This window comes from Amphiprion ocellaris, chromosome 16 (assembly GCF_022539595.1).
Source record: "Amphiprion ocellaris isolate individual 3 ecotype Okinawa chromosome 16, ASM2253959v1, whole genome shotgun sequence".
NCBI lineage: Eukaryota > Metazoa > Chordata > Actinopteri > Pomacentridae > Amphiprion > Amphiprion ocellaris.
The window spans coordinates 2,653,266-2,671,915 of NC_072781.1; the positions used below are offsets into that span (position 1 = coordinate 2,653,266).

The window sequence follows — 18,650 nt, forward strand, 5'->3', positions numbered from 1 at the left end:
TATAAATTGCAACATAAAATGGCCAATTTATATTATTTAATAGAAAACAAATTGAGTTTCTGTCTGGTTCCTGTTGTCGCTGGAAAGAAACACAACATGATCGCAGAATATTGATTAAAAACAGAAAGATGAGGCTGCGGTTTAGTTTCATTTCAGTCTTTTGTGTAGGAAGCAGTTCTGACCAGCTGATGGCGCTGCACGACCACACTTCTAAACATAACCGTGTTCATTTTTTTTATTTTATTTTATTTATTTATTTGCCCAGGCATGAACCTGAAAACAATTGCTGGCAACTGTTTGGGGCAGAAACACAAATCTGGCAGCACTCAGAGCAAATAAAAGAGTGTAATCAGTGAACTTCCCCGGATCAATGGGTGCTGAAGAGCCCAATCCAGGCCTCAACAGAGAGCTGCTGGATCACCTGAGAGCCTCTCAACCATGACGGTGTTAAAAGATTAGTCAGGAATCACCTTTAATCTCTTTAGTTGACTCATCAGACGTGCTGAACGTTGTCGATTTCACTTCCAATTACGCGCAAATCGCGATTCCATGCATCTGGTGGGTTCATGAAGGCGATATAAACCAATAAATATTAAATCTATCCAATCCGTAAAAACAGCATTTCTGTTGTGGATTAATATCCTAACTTGTGGATCCTCCTCTGGGAGCAGAGGTGACATGTAGCCGGAGAGCCCCTCTAGCCTGCAGTCGTCGTGGGCCCTTCACCAAAATGTAGACCGACGTCACCACTTCCGCCCTTGCACCCCCCTCCTCATCCTCCCCCTCTCCCTCCTCCCTCCCCTCCCCTCCCTCCCCCGGCGTCGTTGGAGCTGCTCGGCCGCCTGCAATCCAACATGGAGTAGAGAAGAGATGGGGCTCTAGCGGGGCCACCCCTCGGTAACGGCAGCGACGACGCGCTTCGTTTTTACCCACAACTGGAACCGGAGCCGTCGGCGAAAACATGCGCCTTAGGACTTAAAAAAAGCAACCCAAACGGAGGAGCGTGTGCCTTTTGTGTGTGTCCGTGTGTTGTGTGCGTGAGTGTGTGTGTTTGGGGAGGTGGTGGAGAGGGGAAGAGAGACAGAAGAGAGAAGACGAGAGCTGGATTCTAAAGTGTCCGCTCTGCTGGAGGGGATGCGGGATTAAAGTTGTAGAAGGAAGAAGAAAAAACAGGGAGGCTCCGGCGATCCAGAAGAACCAGGACAGGCTCCGGATAAATAAAAAAATAAGGGGGAGAATTGAGGAAAAAGAAGACGGAGGCGCAGCCAGTCGAAGGCAAAGCCAAAGAGCCGACACTCGCACAAAGGCGCAGGGGGGATTTATGCGGAATCGGAGCCAGAACCGGAGGAGAATGACGAGCGAAAAGTATGCAATCGCCGCGGCCCCTTACCTGAGGTGAAACGAGAAAATGATAGAAGAAACACACCCAAACGAGTGAGTACTTTAACATTTCTCTCTGCTTTATGTGTCGCTTCTCTCAGCGGCTACAAGTTGGAGGTGATTCGGGGCAACTTGGTGGAATGTTGCAGTAAAAGTCCGCTCCGTGCGTTTTTACGCTTTATTCAGGGGGTTAATTTTCTGGGATTTGATGCTGCTGCAATGCATTGACAGAGCTGTAGGGGCTTTTTAGGGCCCCCACCTCGGTGTAGTCTTGAGAAGGCTCAGAGAGAGAAAGGAGAGGAGTGGGAGGAGGAGGGGAATAAGCGTGGGTGGATCGGAAACATTTTCTGAAAGGATCTGAGGCAGAGCAGGCCCTGTTGCAGCGTAACTTAGAAACTCCAACACGCCCAGAAGTTCCACCTTTTCTAAACACGGACGGCTCACGCACCTCGCTTTATCTGTTTGCGTGTCGTGCAGAAAAAGAGCCGACGGCGTTTCTGCAGAGGCGCTTTTTTTTTCTTTTCCTCGTTATTTGGCCACAGATGTGTGTTTGCTTCCAACCGAGGAGGGGAGGAGGGGGGAGGAGGGGGAGTCTCACAGGATATGAGATATCCGATATGCCTCATCCGCCATCTCTTTCTCAATCGCCCTCATTTGCATAGCCTACCGCGCTCCATTCATAAAAAACACCGTCTGTAAACGACGGCTCGCCCTCAAACGTTCACGCATGTTTTCTCCGGTGCCATATGTTCGTGTGTGCGGAAAAAAACCCGGAGACTATCGGCGTGCAGGCCCACGGACGTGTTTATATGGCACCACGGGCCTGCCGCTGTGGAGGGCTGGTGTTTAGAGGAAGGGGTTGCGGGTTGATCCGAGCAGAACCGAGCAGGTGGAACCGGGGATTAGAACGGTTTCTGCTGCTGCGCTTTTTGCTAAAATCACATGTGCGCGGACGCCAGGAGGAAATAACGTGTCTCCGCGGCCATGTCGCCTGCTCGTGTCCGCGTCAGGCCGGTCGGGAATGCCTGCCTTGCAGATCGGTCTGCGGGGGTGGAAGGGCGAAGGGCACCGGAGGATGTTTGCGCTGCGGCGGCGTGACGCGACTCATTCATAAAAGCCTCCAACCTCCAGCTCCCCCTCCCCTCCTCCTCATTCATGCCGCCGGCCGGAGCTGATCTGAGGCCAGCGGTGGGAGTCTGTCCCCGGCTCGGCCCTGCAGAGACCCGGGACCCTGCAGAGATCCGGGACCCTGCAGAGATCCGGGGCCCTGCAGAGACCCGGGGACAGACACCGGTTCCGCAGGCCCACCGTGTTCCGGTGCGGATCTGTTCCTGAGTTCACCTCTGCTGCTGCTGCTTCTATCTTTATGGCTCTTCTGACTCATATGATTCTGATAACAAGTTCTCTTTTCTCGTGGCGTGATGTGCAAATTGGACGACGCCCACGCAGCTCAGAACCAGGCTGGTGGACTTCCAGCCTCTTTTATGGGCCCTGATCATGGATTTTACAAGAAACATCAGACGTGTATGACAACATGTTAGCAGTAGAACAGCTGAGAAACAGCAGACAGAAGAAATAGAAATTAAAAATACATGGACCTAAAAAACCTATGGGCCCCACTGATAGTGTTTTCCCATCACATTTCTCTTTCATATTCATCAGCCAACAGTTACTCAAAATTCCATCTAAATCCAAAACAAACTTTATTTTAACCCAGTACTATTCAATATATATGATTTGTGTTTAACATACATATGGGTGACAAATTAAAGGAAAAACCATTGACCTCTACAGTGCGTGGCTAAAGTAGTTTTACAAGCAGTGTAGCATTTTTCAAGAAATTCTCTGATTCCAGCTTCTTCGTGTTTCTTTCCTCTTTGACACTAAACTGAACATGTGGACGAAACAAGACATCTGAGGACATCGTCTTGAACTTTGGGAAACACCGATTGACATTTTTCAACATTTTCTAAACATGTTAGAGCCCAAATAATTGATTAATCAATAAGCTGAGGTGGTTGCAGCTCTGTTTTGTTGGAAGGGTTCACTGCAGTTCAATAGGAAGTTGTTGTGGCAGATAAAGCAGCGGTTCATCCTGGGAGGAATCCTCTCTTCTGTGAATCCCAGATAACAGTAGCTCCATCCACAGGACACCAGGGTCACTGGATGGGCTGATGAGAAGAACAACGATGCAGATTGTATATGGCCTTCAACAAACTCCAAATCGGGGGATATCTTTAGGAAGAATGACGTTTAAAGCTCTGGTAGAGTTCCAGAGACTTGGAGATTTAATGCTGAAGCTGTTCCAGTAGCACATGGAAGCCCAACACCTCACTGAGACACTTTATATCTGTGTTTTCCTTTAATTTGTCACCCACCTGTGTATTATAAACTGCTGGCTGATAGATGTCAGTTTGTCTTTTGATTTCCACTGGCTGAATAGTATCTTAAAACTCAAAACAGATGCAGAATTGGCACCACACTCCATGTGTTCAAACCTACATTTTCTGGTGATTTTCTCCGTTAGCTTTGCATGCTAACCTTTGACATTCGGTCCTTTCAGCTTCTTTTAGGTGCATTTTGCACAGTGAAGTAAGTTTTATTATTTTTCTGCAGATGTTTTCCTTCGTACAGATTCTGCTGCCTCATACAAAGCATTTATTGTCTTATTGCAGGATGGAAATAATCAGCTCTCAGTTATCGGCTGGATTTTTGTTGTTGCTCTCTTATCAGAAATAAAACTGTTGTAGGATCAAGGCAGAGTCAGGAAGTAAAGACACACCTGAACACTGTTTGTGTCAGGTTAGAAGGTGCAGCAGTGGAGCTTTTCTGATTGGCTCTCATTGAACGTCTAGTTCAGAGGTGTCCAACATGCGGCCTGCGGGCCAAAAGCGGTCCTCCAGAGGGTCCAATCCGGACCTCAAAGCGTAAAAATTCCAGAGAAGACACTAACTGCAGATTGTAAATCAGTAAAACTGTAAAATTAAAATAGTTTCTAGACCATGACAAGTTGTTTTGATCATAAAGTAAAATATTAGATTGTTCATTGTTCTTTTGTCATTTTGTGTCTAATTTTTGTAATATTTTGTCTCATTTTTGTGTTTTTTTGTCTTTTTTCTGTCTGTCTTTTGTCGTTTTGTCTCATTTTTGTAATATTTTGTCTTGTTTTAGTCTGACTTTTGTTGTTTCTGTAATTTCTTGGTCTTTTTGTGTTTCCCTTTTGTCTCACTTGTGTCGTTTGTCCATTTTTTTTCGCTTTGTAACTTTTTTGGCAATTTTTTTGTCTCTTTGTGTTTTGTTTTATTTCATTTTTCTCCTTTTTTGTCATTTTGTGTCTCATTTTTGTCATTTTTTCATTGTTTTTGTTTTTTGTCGTTTGTCTTATGTTTTTGTCGTTTCGTTTCAGGCTTTTGTAAATTTTTGTGTCGTTTGGGTTTTTTTGTCGCTTTGTAACTTTTTTGTCAAATTTTTTGTCACTTTTTTGGTGTCGTTTGTCTATTTTTTGTCGCTGTTTTTTGGTTTTTTGGTCTTTTTTTTAAAAAGTAAAATACTTTATGGTTCAGTTCCAGATAGCTGTGACTAAATGTTTCATTTTTCTTCAGAAATTTCAGGTTGTTCGTGATGCTTTATAAAAAGATAATTCCTTAAATGTGAACATTTTCAGAATGTACTTTTTTGTGCTAAAACAACTGAAACATTTGAAGTCATCGTTATGTATTGGTTCGTATTCTGTGATTTTCCTGGTCTGGTCCACTGGAGATTAACTTGGGTTGAATGTGGAATCTGGACTAAGGGTGCTTTCACACCTGTTAGTCCGCTAGAGTGGTTCGTTTGGACCCAAAAGTTGTTACAATGTTGCTATTTTCAACTGGTTCGGTTCGCATTCACACCAGTGTTTTCGCAGTTGAACCTACTCCAATTAATGTTATATCTCCCCCCAGTCGTTTGGCGGCGCTGTTTACAAAACAAGGCGTTTAAGTTTGTCCCCTGTTCATCGTAAACGCAGGCTCTCGATCAAACTCGTGTGGAGAATGTGGTTTAGCTAGCGCGAGTTTTTTTGCGCCTCCCAAAATTCCCTGTGCAGGTTGCTACGGAAGCTCCCGTAGACCAAAAAGTCTGCTGCGCCATCAAGCCGGTCCGAATGGAGACAGGTTTGTGTTCTCACCAGGAGCGAACCGAACTGGAGTTCACATAGAAGCGGACCGAGACCACCTCCCGAAGGTGGTCTCGGTGCGGTTCGTTAGTCCGAACCAAAAAAATCTGGTATGCTTTCACATCAGCCCAAACGAACCGTACTTGCAGGTGTTGCGGACTCCAGTCCGCTTTAAGCGGACTAAAAGACGTAGGTGTGAAAGCACCCTAAGATGAGTTTGACACCCTCTGGTCTAGTCTTTTAGTTTTTTGTAGAGATGGAGTCACGTGGCCACGTTTACTGCCCCACCTGCTCAATGGAACAATCACATTCGATGTGTCAGTTTACTGTCAGCGGGGTAAAGCGATTAGAATCACACATGCGTTGTTTGTGAGGTGTCCAGCTATCGTATCCTCGATCCCCGTCCTTCTGAGGACATTTATCACCTTTTATAGAACGATCTCCCCCCACAACCCGAGCAGAGGAAGCATCGATCGGGTGGAGCTGCTGCAGGGTCAGCATGTGCAGTCGGTATCAGACAGGAGATGCCCGCTGACTTTCAGCTAAGGTCAACGTAGCATCGAAATATAATCCATCCGCGAATAGAAAAAAAAAGCTCTCATCAATCGGAAAACAGCAGCGAGGAGCGAGCAGGGCTGTTCTGTTGCTCATTTTTAGCAGCTTTTAATATTTAAACTCAGCAGGTGTGGATTTCAAGGCACTGCAGAAGTGTCAGAATGCCTTAAATAAATAGATAAGAGGTTGATTTACTGATATAAATGCAGCACCGGAGCTGCTTTCCACACGGTTATGTAACAATTGCACACTTTGTTAAAGGGATACTTCTGGCGCTGTTTTAAAATAGCATTATAGCTACAGAAGTAGTCTATTAGAGTGGATACATATACACAAGAAGAGTACACCTATGTAATAATGGAGAGATAGTCACTTTTCTGCAAGTTTTAGGCCAAACGAGAATGTTAAAAATACAAAAAAAAGACATAAAAGATCAGAAAGATGATGACAACCACAAAAAGTTGCATTGTAGGGATAGAAATAGGCTATTAGAGTGGATAAATATGTGGTACATAAATGTGGATGTACAGATAAATAGAATAATATGATGTTAGCGATATACATGTAGCTAACAGAGAATATTAACACCATGTCCACAGATGAACTTCCTTTACAGACCCTTGGCATTTTTCTCCGTACTCAGTCTCCACACACACACACACACACACACACACACACACACACACACACACACACACACACACACACACACATCATGTGGAACAGATCCTTTTTCACAGTGTTTCCTGTGTTATACAGAGCAGCTCATCACTGCCTGCTATCCGGAGCCTTTATATAATGACCCGAGCTGTTTATATCGACAGACCAGACAATGGAGCTGGATTGTTTGCCTGTTTTTTAACTAATCTCTGCTCATCAGCTGACTGGATGACCAAGATTATAATAGCTGGAGTTTTCATTCACTTCACTGTGTGTGTTTTCCTCTTGTCACACCAGCTATACAACAGTCCAGCCAGGCAGAGAACTCCTATTCTCTCTAAAAGCCAATGAACTTAATTTCTTTGGTATCCAGTTTAGCCGTAGAGGCTCCATGATTGACGGTGGACGCATGCAATGTGCTTCTATAGAGTAATACTACTGTACTGTACGTTCTGTTGTTCCAGCTTTTATCATTTAGCTTCTTTTGCAACCGATTAGACAGTTAAGGAAAGGAAATAAGATCCAGTTAAAACTCTGGCTGTGTGAGAGTTGATTGAGGTCACCGACGTGCTGCAGATCTTCCTCAGCGTGACGTACACAAAAAGTTTTCTGATTATGAAATAGCTGCCCCACTTTTCAAACAGAGCCTTCACATTCAGCTGAAATGCAGAAATTCACAGTAATTGGAGCGGCTGTTTTAGCCGGATATGGATTCTAGGAAACTACAAAATATTTTCACATTAAGATTTAATTCAAATTATTTTCACAAACGCTTTATGGAGAAAGACCGGGGGCTATTCTGAACTGGCTGCTATTAGCATCTGGAAACGTCATGTGTAGCGGTAAATATATCAGCATGTTTAGACGAGGGAAGCCCCAGGAGGACAGACTTCCTACTGTTCATTATGCAAATGATTTTTTTCAATTGGAACAAACCGCCGGCATCCGACAGTTTCTGTAAAGGGAAGTCTACCTGATCAGACACGTCCATCAGAGGTGCAGAGAGGATTAGGAAAAGCCCCCGAGTTGACCCAAAGCGCTAAATCTAACAAAGCATAAGCGGATGTGAGGCTTTATTGTCGATCTTGTTTGGTTTTTCCAGTCAGCTGTAAGAGGTTTAGAGCCAATCAGCTTAATTTCGTTTCATTTAAGTTCATATTTAGACGGGCAGCAGTCACCTTCACACGGCACAATATTCCAATTTATTTCTTCTCCTAGATAGATTTTTAATCTGTGTTGTGATTGGTCAGTCAGATGTGGGATGTTATGGCACTCATTTACACCAGGAAAAGTGCTGCCCCAACATGTGAACGCCCCACATAACTCCAGCCGATTGACAGAAAACCGATCAAACCTCCCCTCAGGAGCTTCCGCCATCAATAGTTGTGAACGAACTCTCGTCACCTCACCGCCCTCCCTCTCTTTCTGTGTCTCTCCAAATGAAAAAACAAACATCATTGTTAGATTTGTCCCCACGCGCTACAGGAACATACATTTTTCTACCTGTTTCTACCTCCAGCAGTGGCAGCAGGTTACCATGGAAACGCTGCAAACCATCAAGAACAATTTGGAGTTTCGACGTCTTGCCAAACGTTTGATCTGATCACATACTTTTGCCCACACATCTGATCAGTTCCTCCTCTTTGTTCCTCCTTTGCATGCGATTCAAAGCACACACAAACCTCTAGAAACTGCTTTCTCACGCCGTCATTAGATCATGCTGAATGTGAAATAAGAAGTGGAGCTCACACATACGCAGACTGTATGCAAAGAAACAGCTCCTTCCTTCATGTAATGTGGTAAATATGGCATTTGTTTTAGTTTAACAATCGACAAAAGCTCAAGAGTGACTGCAGATGTCCTTCAAAACATGACAGAGTTAAAGAGTTAAATACAAGAGTGAATGAACCAGCAGGTGTCAGATTTACAAAAAAAAAAATCAGCAAGTCAGCCCAGTTTGAGCTCAAGTGTTCAGTAAAATCACAAGATAATATCCTATAAATAACCACAACTCCAAATGTTTCCTTTGTTTTAGTGCAAATAAGTACATTCGGAAAAGGTTCACATTTAAGGAATTATCTTTTTACAAAACATCATGAACAACCTGAAATTTATGAAGAAAAATAAATTCAATTTCAGCAACATTCAGCCTCCGTTGATCATTTCCACATGACAACTTCCAGATCACAGAGTGTCTACAAAGGAACACAACATTTAGTCACAGCTCAAAAAAGACAAAAAACAAAAAAACAGACAAAATATTACAAAAATGAGACACAAAACGAAAAGAAATGAGACAAACGACTCAAAACAAAACAAAAAATTCGACAAAGAAGTTACAAAGTGGCAAAAAATGGACAGACGAGACAAAAAAATGACAAAAATGAAACAAAACTATGAATAAAGCAAACACAGAATGACAACAAAGGAGATAAATGACAAAAAAATGAGATAAAAAAATTAGACCAAAAAAAGATACAAAGCAACAAAAAAAAACGGACAAATGACGCAAACAAGACAAAAAGGAAACACAAAAAAATGAGAGAAACAACAAAAGTCAGACAAAAAACTACACAGAAACTGTTACGGCAGGTTCAACAGGCTCAGGAGCAGGAAATAACGCCAGCATGAATGTTTTTAAAATGCTTTTATTCACAACAAGAAACTCTATACAGGAACCGGCACTAGAATCTTAGACAAAGAAGAAATAAACTACTACTAGAACTAAAAAACTAAACCCATCTAGAGGTACGGAGGAATAACTACATGAACATGGAAACTGAAACTAAGGTTAACCCACGTATGGTAACACCAAGGTAGGGAAACAACTGAAAATACTAAACTAACCCAGCCTAGACTACCAGTAATCATGAGCTGAAACCCCAGACTAAAGCTATCCTATGCAGAGCATAAGATTCATTAAGTTAAATATGCAACGCTGATTATTTAATTTGACGTATTAACAATACAAAGAGTCTGGTGATACTAGGGCTTGGAGACTCAGCTGATGAGCTGAGAACAGTCCTTTTGGTTTGACTTCATCTAGAACTCTCTCTCCCGGTGTTCGCCATGTGCTTGATAAGTTGGTATCAGTAGAACCCGGTCGTGGCAGATGTTTCCAGAGAAAGTCCTCTTTCCAGGTGTACGTGGATGTTCCCAGGTTAAGCTGGCGACAGGTGGAGATCCTCCGGAGAAGAAGACAGAATCCATGGTAGGGCAGAAAACCAGCAGACGACAGAACCCAGGCAACCCAGCAGGCAGGAATCAGCTTTCTAAACACAGAAAACAGAATTACTGGCAATTCTAGGCTGGTGGCAAAGACAGTTCTACTCCCAGCGCTAACTGGAGATTAGATGACGGTCCAGCTTCGAATGATGGGTGCCATCTGCTTTTATAGAGACGCTCAGAGACCAGTTACTCAGCTCCACCTGCAGCTCATCTGCTGGTTACAATGCAGCACACCTGCTGCCAGCTTCACCTAGAACACACCTAGGAGAGAGAGAACAGGAAGCACTACCACAGTCCACAGCCTTAAGCTGTAGCTGTGACAGAAACAAGACAAAATATTACAAAAATGAGACACAAAAATGACAAAAGAACAATCTAGTATTTTACTTTATGATCAAAACAACTTGTCATGGTCTAGAAATCATTTTAAATTTATAGTTTTACTAATTTACAATCTGCAGTAAATGCCTGCTCTGGAATTTTTACACTTTGAGGGCCGGATTGGACCCTCTGGAGGACCGCTGTTTGCCCGCAGGCCGCATGTTGAACTCCCCTGCTTTAGGTGTAAAGAAACCCGGAAATATAGACATAGAAGGAGAAGTTTTTGACATTTTTTCTTTGAAATATTACTGAAACCCATTAATTTACCAAGAGCGTGCTGGCAGAACAGTGGCTGTAGCTGTGGAGCGATCATGCATATTAATATTAACCGCAGTAAATGACCCAGTTTAACATCCTTTACAGAAACGTTCCACTTCTGGCAGACAGAAAGGTAGTTAATGTCATCTTTTCATAAGCAAGTCGCATGTGTGGCAAACTTGCAGTGGATTTCTGGCTCATTTTGTGACAAACTTCTGGCTAAACAGTTGATTTTTAATTCTATTTTTTTGCTGCAGGTTTGCTAGAATATTTACTGTTTGCCGTAAAGTCACTATTTATGTGTTTCCGGCAAATATTTCTACTCAGATAATCCTCATAGACCTTTGCTCTGGTCAAACACCATCAGCGCATCACAAGCAGTCATGAAATGAGCCTGGTTGTGATGTCACTTCCCGGCTGCTGCAGACTGAGCATGTGCAGTGGGCGGGTGGTTCTGTTGACGGGGCAGAGGTGCGGCCGCTCGTTGCTTATCAGAGGAAGTGGAAGCCGTCCTTATCACACATGGCTGGGCTGCCCTCACTGGCCTTCTATCCGTCACACGAGCTGGATTCAGGACCCGATAACCAGGCGGATCCTCGGCCCCCTTCACCATTTTATGCTCACTCACGGACCACGGCAGGTATTTCCAGGGTCCGGCCAACTGTGGAGCTTCTTAAAGTTCCTGAGAAGGAATAAAAATGATAAATAAGAACGTAGAAATGTGTGCTCCACCTCATTTCCTCATTATGACGTCTCCAAGGTGTGGAGGAGGCGTAGAAATAAAGTATAGGATGACACAGCAGTTCTGAGATGACTGATTGAATGAGAGAAACCAAGGATGTAGAATCATTAGTGCCTCATTTACAGAACAAACGGAGGCTAATTTTAGCAAATGCAACAAATGTAAGTGTGATTCCGCTATACAGCGGCTCATTTCTCATGGTGTTAAGAATCTGCACGGGTTCCTTTCATAACCGTTGACACATATGGCAGGAAATTCCAGAAAAGTTCATAGAAATAGCTTCATACATTGCTAGAAAATCAGATTAGCATCTCGTCATAGCTAGCTACACACTTCTTAGAAAGGAATCCAATAAATACATAAAGGTTTGGTAGTCTCATCTGAACCGTAGCCACACAGTGCTATTGGAAAAGGAGGTGTTTGTAGTGTGTTAGCATGTATTTTACATGTATGTTTGTACATTTAAATACCTGAAAAGTTTATGACGAACCTGCAGGGAACCACAGAGCCTTCTAGCGTTCATCTCAGGGTTTTAGTAGCAATACTAGGAAAGCTGCAGTCATTGGTTAGCAGCTTAGGCTATGTTAGTCTATGCAAACTATTTTTAGAATTTATTATTGAGATTTAACCCTGTAAGACCCAAATATATTTTCTTTGGGATGCATAAATTGTCATTTTTAGCCATTTTCTAATATTTTATAGACCTAAAAACTAATTGACGATGACAAATAATTGACAGTCATTGCAGTTGCAGCCCTAAACTTTGCTCTTGCTTTAGTCCTTCAGTCCGTTTTTTTAAACGGAGAAGCGTTTAAACCAGCTGCAAAATAGGTGACTGGCACCAAAAAACAAATGAATAAAGCTTGTGGTTGGCTGGGGAACACAGTAGTGTGATTTTTCCCTCAGGAGTGAGGTGGAGACCAAAGCCAGAGCTAAAAGGAGAGAGAATATTAGTGGTAATCATTCAGCCTGAATTAGATGCACAAATATTAGTGCTGGATTGTAACAATAGCAGAAAAAGCAGCTGTGAACAGGGAAGTAGAGCTCTGATGATGCGTCTGTTTTCTATCTGTGGGTGAGGTGGATGTTTGTATACCGGGCTGTTAAACTCACTGCTGTGAATGATCATCGTGATACTCACTGTACTGCAAGTCAAACAGAAGTGAATGACCGGCAGTGTACAGCCAGACACGCCCTGCACCTTTGACCTGGTGGCTCGTATTAAATTAGAAAAGGACGTGATGACTGCCCCTGTATCTTCCTTCTTCACTGAGTCATCGCTCAAGCTTTGACGCAACACTTTGTCTCTTTCCCACCTAAAAAAAAAGAGCCAAACGATAAATAAAATAAACAAACCAAACAAACTATGTGTGTGTGTATATATAAAAATCTACATACAGAAAATAAATGAGCAAAAAACAAATAATTAACCCTAACCCTATTTACATAAACCAAAAAATAGAAAAAGATTTTAAATTAAAAAAAAATAAATAAATAAAAAAAAAAAAATATATATATATATATATATATATATGTATGTATATTAGAAAATATCTAAAAAAAAATAAAACTGATGTAGTTTTACAACAGTGGGTTTTACAAGATTAAGTGTTTTTAAGGAAAAAATGCACACAAATTTGACTTGTGTGCATGTTTGCAACAAATCTAACTGGTATATTAAAATATACTCTTGCAGATTTGCAGCTAAATTGCCAAAAGGTACAATTTTTTTTGTAAAAGATGTCAAACTGGCACATTTGGTGCTGCAATGAATAATGGATTATTTGATTAGTTAGTCAAGCAATAAACTCAAATTAATAACCATAGTTGGATAATTCAATAGGAAAAAGTAACAAAAAATTTGCAAAACAATAAATAAAATAAAAACAAACTATATATATATATATATATATATATATGTAAACCCAAACAGAAAATAAATGAGAAAAAAAATGAATTATGTATATTTACATCAACCCAAATATAGAAAAAAAAATGCTAAAAGTGTTTTAAACCTAAATATCAGGTTAAAGATGGCGTGAATTCTGCACAAACAGGTGATTATAAATAGTGCATCAACCACCTTTCTGTCGCGCTCCGTTTTCAGCATCAGGACCTCGTGAAACATTCGTGTGGACAGAATTAGATTCACAGTTCCCAAACGTGTGTGTGTGTGTGTGTGTGTGTGTGTGTGTATGTGTGTATTTGGTCACTCCCATGTGTATTAAAGTAGCGCGTCGCTGCCGGTTGTGGCTGTCTGTGTGTTCCAGCCACAGATTACAGGCCTGTCGGGCTCTAAACACGGCTCACAAGACAGCCTAAAATGTGACAAGTTCATCTCAGAGAGCTGATAGCTGCTATCGTGTGTCTTAAAGCACATGTGCTTATATAGCTCAGAATCCGCTGTTATTTCTGCGTGTGGGTGGCCTGGACATGTGCTTCCGTGTGCCAGTGTGTCATACGTGTGTTTGAGTCATGTCGAACCGCCGCAGTGCTTTGGTAGAAAAGCAGCAGGATGGATTTTCAAACTAAACATTTGTCAGTTGGGCTCAGGCAGAAATGATCTCAATGAAGTGAAATAATGTAGAAACTACAACAAAGAACCAAGACGTGATCTGGTCTGCTACTGTGACACCGTGTTGGATTCAAGTCCCATTAAAAATAGTGTTTATTCATCAGCACAGAACTGTCAGGAATATGTTCTTTTGTTGTTTCTCACCACAGTATTTAACGTCAGACTTCACCAACATGAATATTACTCAAATCTATAGTTATACACACATGATCAGTGAGTTTATTGTGATTTTTTTGATATAACTGACATAATTTATCTGTTCTATCAGCCCAGCTTTGAGCATATACTGGTTTAAAATCAGTTAAGACCTGCTTTGTAAGTCCTTTCATTGTTTCCATCATGCACATACTTTAGAACCATGATAAAACTACAAATATGGCATCAAAGTATTCTTAGTCAGACAGTTACCTATTATTTCCATTGTTGATTAATTTGTCGATCTCCGTTAATCAACCAGTTGTTTGATCTAAATGTCAGTAAATGGTAAAACTGTTTCCCAGAGCCCACGATAACGTCTTCAAATGAACTAGTCATTTCAGTGACGGTGCAAATTTTCCACCAAAGCAGTTTCCCCTGATATTATTTTGCAGGGGCACCATCACTGCATCCTGGGCTCAGCGCCACCCAGGATAACTGTGGTTTCAACGAATGCAAACCAACAAGACATCGTAGCAGACTGGGCTGCAACTAACCATTGCTTTCTCTGTCGATTAATCTGCGGTTTGTTTTTCTGCATTAATCAATTGTTGTCTGTTCTACAAAATGTCAACAAAAATAGTGAACAATGTCAGTGTTTGCCAGAGCCCAAGATAACATCCTCAAATGTCTTGTTTTGTCCACAGCCCAAAGAATATTTGGTTTATAGTCACAGATGAGCAGAGGAAACAGGAAATATCCACAATTTAGAAGAATTTAATCAATCGACACTCAACACTGTTGGTTTTATCAAATAATTGGGTCATTGTGGAGCCGTACCTAACCACAATAAATGACCCAGTTTAACATCCTTTACAAAAAAATTGTTGTTTTTTAGAAAACTGTTGTATTTTTCAGCAAGGTCATATTTTCATATGCAAACTAAATTTACTTCCAAAGGATTTCTGGCTAGTTTTATGGAAAACTTGTGTTTTCCAGCAGATTTGCTAGAATATTTACTGTTTGCAGTTTATTTGCCACAAATTCACTATTTATGTGACATTTCTCTGAAGCAAAGTCTCATAAAAGTCATCATTTATCCATTAGTTCTGCCCACTTTATTAAGAGAGTTCACCAGTCCAGTGTAAGGCCAGCACAGACAAACATCCATTCATGCTCATATTCACAAGTTTAAAACAACATTTAATCTACCATGGCTGTTTTTAGGCTCCGCGTTCAAACCCATAAAATCACTGCGGTGAGATGACAGTGCTTGTGGGTTTTATATGGGACCTAAACATCCTCAACCACTAAGTGATTATTCTAAAAATCCAGCTGCAGGTCGCCTGCTTGGCCTTTCACAGCAATTTCAGCTGTTTGTTTTTCTCACTAGTCTTCTGGTCTGACGCTCTGAGATCATGAGGAAACATAAATAGATCACTGACATTTCTATTTAGATTTCCTATTATTTCCTTTTGTTGCTTTTCAAGTTTCCCACGTGGCAGAAAGTAGAACCTGAATGACTTTTAGCCTCCACCCATTGCGGTTGTTTGACATGGCAGATGAAATTTCCGCCTACGAGCTGCGATTCTGAAGCTCCGGCCTGCCAACAACAACAACAACAGCGCTGCTAATCGCTAATGTCTTGGTATTTTCTTCATTTAGCGTCACTCGCAGGGCAGATTTGGGGTCTTTGCTGTCCTAAGGCAACCCTCGGAGAAGCTTCGCTCGTTAAAGTGCACGAGAGCGCTGTGGGTGAATCTGTGGTTGCTTTGCTGTTTGTCTGCCGTCACCCAGTCAGTCTGTCATTCAGCCACTTTTATGAATGTGTGTGGGTGGGAGCTGCTGAACCAGTTTTACCACCTGTGTGTGTACGTGTGTGTACGTGTGTGTGCGTGTGTGTGTGTGTGTGTGTGTGTGTATGTGTGTGTGTGTGCACGTCCGATCCTTGGGACTGTCTGTAAGCTAATTATATAACAGCACCTCTCATTCACTCCCACTCGGCCTCCCTCCCTCCCTGCCTCTCTGTTTTCATGTTCCTCTCTTCATCTCCGTCTGGCTCTCGGCGCTGCATTGATAGAATAAACCGAGGTACATCCTGTTATTGTCGGATCGTTCATGCGGATTGCGTCCCTGCGAGGGTGGTGGCTGTCATGCTAATGCTTAAGAATGCCTCGTATTTTAACATCCAACCTCCAGAGTATTGTCTCCCGTCTCCGTTTTTGTCATGCATTGTTTTGCGTGGCGGTATAGACTAAACTGAACTGTATTATCTGTCAGCCTGGATGAGGTCTGTCTGATGGAGGCTCCAGTTCACTGAATGGTTGGAGTGGCTTTACTGTCTTACTGATTTAATCGCAGTAATACAGGATTTTTAGGCTGATATCGCCGTTGAAATCTGGCAATTTTTAGACAGTAAAAGGAATGTATTGGCTAAAATGTACATTTTTGCACATTTAAACGTTTTTCCTTTTTTTAAAAAAAAAAAAAAAAAGCAGTCACAACTAGGGATGTCTGATATTGTCTTTTTTGCTGATAACCGATATGCCAATATTGTCCAACTATCAATTTCTGATTCCGATATCAACCGATACCAATATCTGTGGGCTGTTTAACTAATTCTAGGTAACATCACATATCTCCTGTGGTGGAATTAACACATCATGCCTCATTTTACTGGATGCATTCTCAGATGCAACAAGGCTTTCAGATGGAAACATTGAGCAAAATAAGAAAACTGCTTCAACTTAAGTTATGGAAAAAATACCATATTTATACCATATTTATATTTTAATTGTCTCAAACAACAGTTCACACTCTCCCTCCATCTATGAGTCCAGTTAATGAACAGTTCAAAACTTAATACTAAAGAAAGGAAATATTCACCATCACTGGTGAATAACCCACTGTATTTTGATTTTATTCTGGTCTGGGAAATTCCACATGGATAACAAATTCTTTATTTCTGCTATTTATTCGTGGTTTAATGGAGCTGAAATGGAGAAAAATTACATCTGTTCAGAACTTTCCAGTTTTGTCTCGACCAGGGAACTGTTTCAAGATCATTTCTTGGACCGTTTTCTCTTTATTTCATAGTGACAGCAGAGAAACAGACAAGAAGTGAAGGAAGAGGGAAACAAAATGAATGAAACTGGGGAAGCTCAGATTATTTACAACCAGAATAATGGACATTTTTTAGAAATAATTGCAGGGTTGCTGCAGGGGAATGTTTAGCAGAGGTCGCATATTAAAACAGTCGCATATTAACCCTCCTGTTGTCTTCATTTATAGTCACCAAAAAATATTGTTTCCTTGTCTGAAAAAAATCTAAAAATTCAGCAAAAAAATTCCCCAAATTTCTGAATATTTGCAAAACCGGAATTAGGAAGAAAATTCCAATAATTCCTGCAAAGTTTCCCTTAAAAGTTTTATTTAGAAAAAACCAAACAAATTTGGCAAGAAAATTCTTCTAAATATTTTCAAAAAATGAGTAAAAATCTTCCAAAAATCCTAGAAATATCTAGTGATTACATATATATCAGTAAAACTACTAATATTTTCTTTAAGAAACATTTTTAACATTGCTTTTTTTCCACCAAAAAATGTTCAAAGATTTCCCAAAAATGTTGAAAATGTGGACATCAGAAATTTCACTGTGAAAATATGTATTTTTTCCCACATTTTCAAACTTTAAAACGGGTCAGTTTGACCCGCAGAATGACACAAGGGTTAACTGCATGGAATTTGCTGTGTGAAATATAAATGCAGTTTCATTTTGAGTTGTTTTTTAGTAGCACCAGACAGAACACAAGTCTGAGCTGCTTTTCCATTAAAGTTTGGGGTGTTTTCATGCTGACTTGTCCCGGTGCAACGCCTCCCACCGCGGCACAGCGAGGACCAGCAGAGTCGTGACTTGTGACGCCCTCAGACAGTCTGCCGGAGCGTGAACCAGCTCTGGATAAACTCACATTAGGACAGGTCTGACTTTACAGGATGGTCAGTTTTCACAAGTAGAGGCTGAAATATTTGTTGAAGTATTTCTGGAGTCTTTGCATCGTATGGAAAGTTTTTGAATGGTGTGACTTTCTCACACCTCACAGGTGCAGATGTTAAAACCAACACTTTGATATTATCTTTTTCTTTCATTTCTTTCTTATTACCGCAGAAGGAAGTGGGTGTTTCTCTGCATTTAATCTCTCACACACACAAACTGAACTTAACCATAACAGAACGATAATCTGATAATGAGTTTGGATGGATTTGTGTTTAATATCAGTTTAGCTGTTTATGTAATTATGGGATTATTTAAGTAATGAAAGCAGAAAGTGCTTCCTGGAGGTTACGGTCCAGACTTTAGACAACCTGAAAATCCTGCTGAGGTTGTTGTGCTGCTAAAAGTTCTTTTGTTGATGCTCTCGGTATCAGATGATCGATTGATCGATCAATCGATTGATTGATCGATCGATTGATTGATTGTCATCGTTGATGCAAAGTATGCAACATTGAAAACTCTGCAGGCGCTATTTTTTTAATCAAATTTTTATTTAAACTCCATGTTTTTCTACATATTTTTATGCCGCTCA

General features: G+C 41.3%; 1 protein-coding gene across 2 annotated transcripts in view; it reads left to right on the forward strand.

Annotated features, from left to right (window-relative positions):
* The first annotated feature begins 811 nt into the window (after positions 1-811).
* LOC111566068 (sprouty-related, EVH1 domain-containing protein 2-like) overlaps positions 812-18,650 on the forward strand; it is a 35,545-nt gene continuing 17,706 nt past the window's right edge. Inside the window, exon 1 of one of the 2 annotated variants that reach the window (XM_035946521.2) lies at positions 812-1,434. In XM_035946521.2, coding sequence (XP_035802414.2) covers positions 1,409-1,434 — 26 coding nt within the window. In that variant the 5' untranslated portion in view covers positions 812-1,408. The remainder of the gene's footprint in view (positions 1,435-18,650) is intronic. The other variant, XM_023266446.3, reaches the window with a different exon arrangement.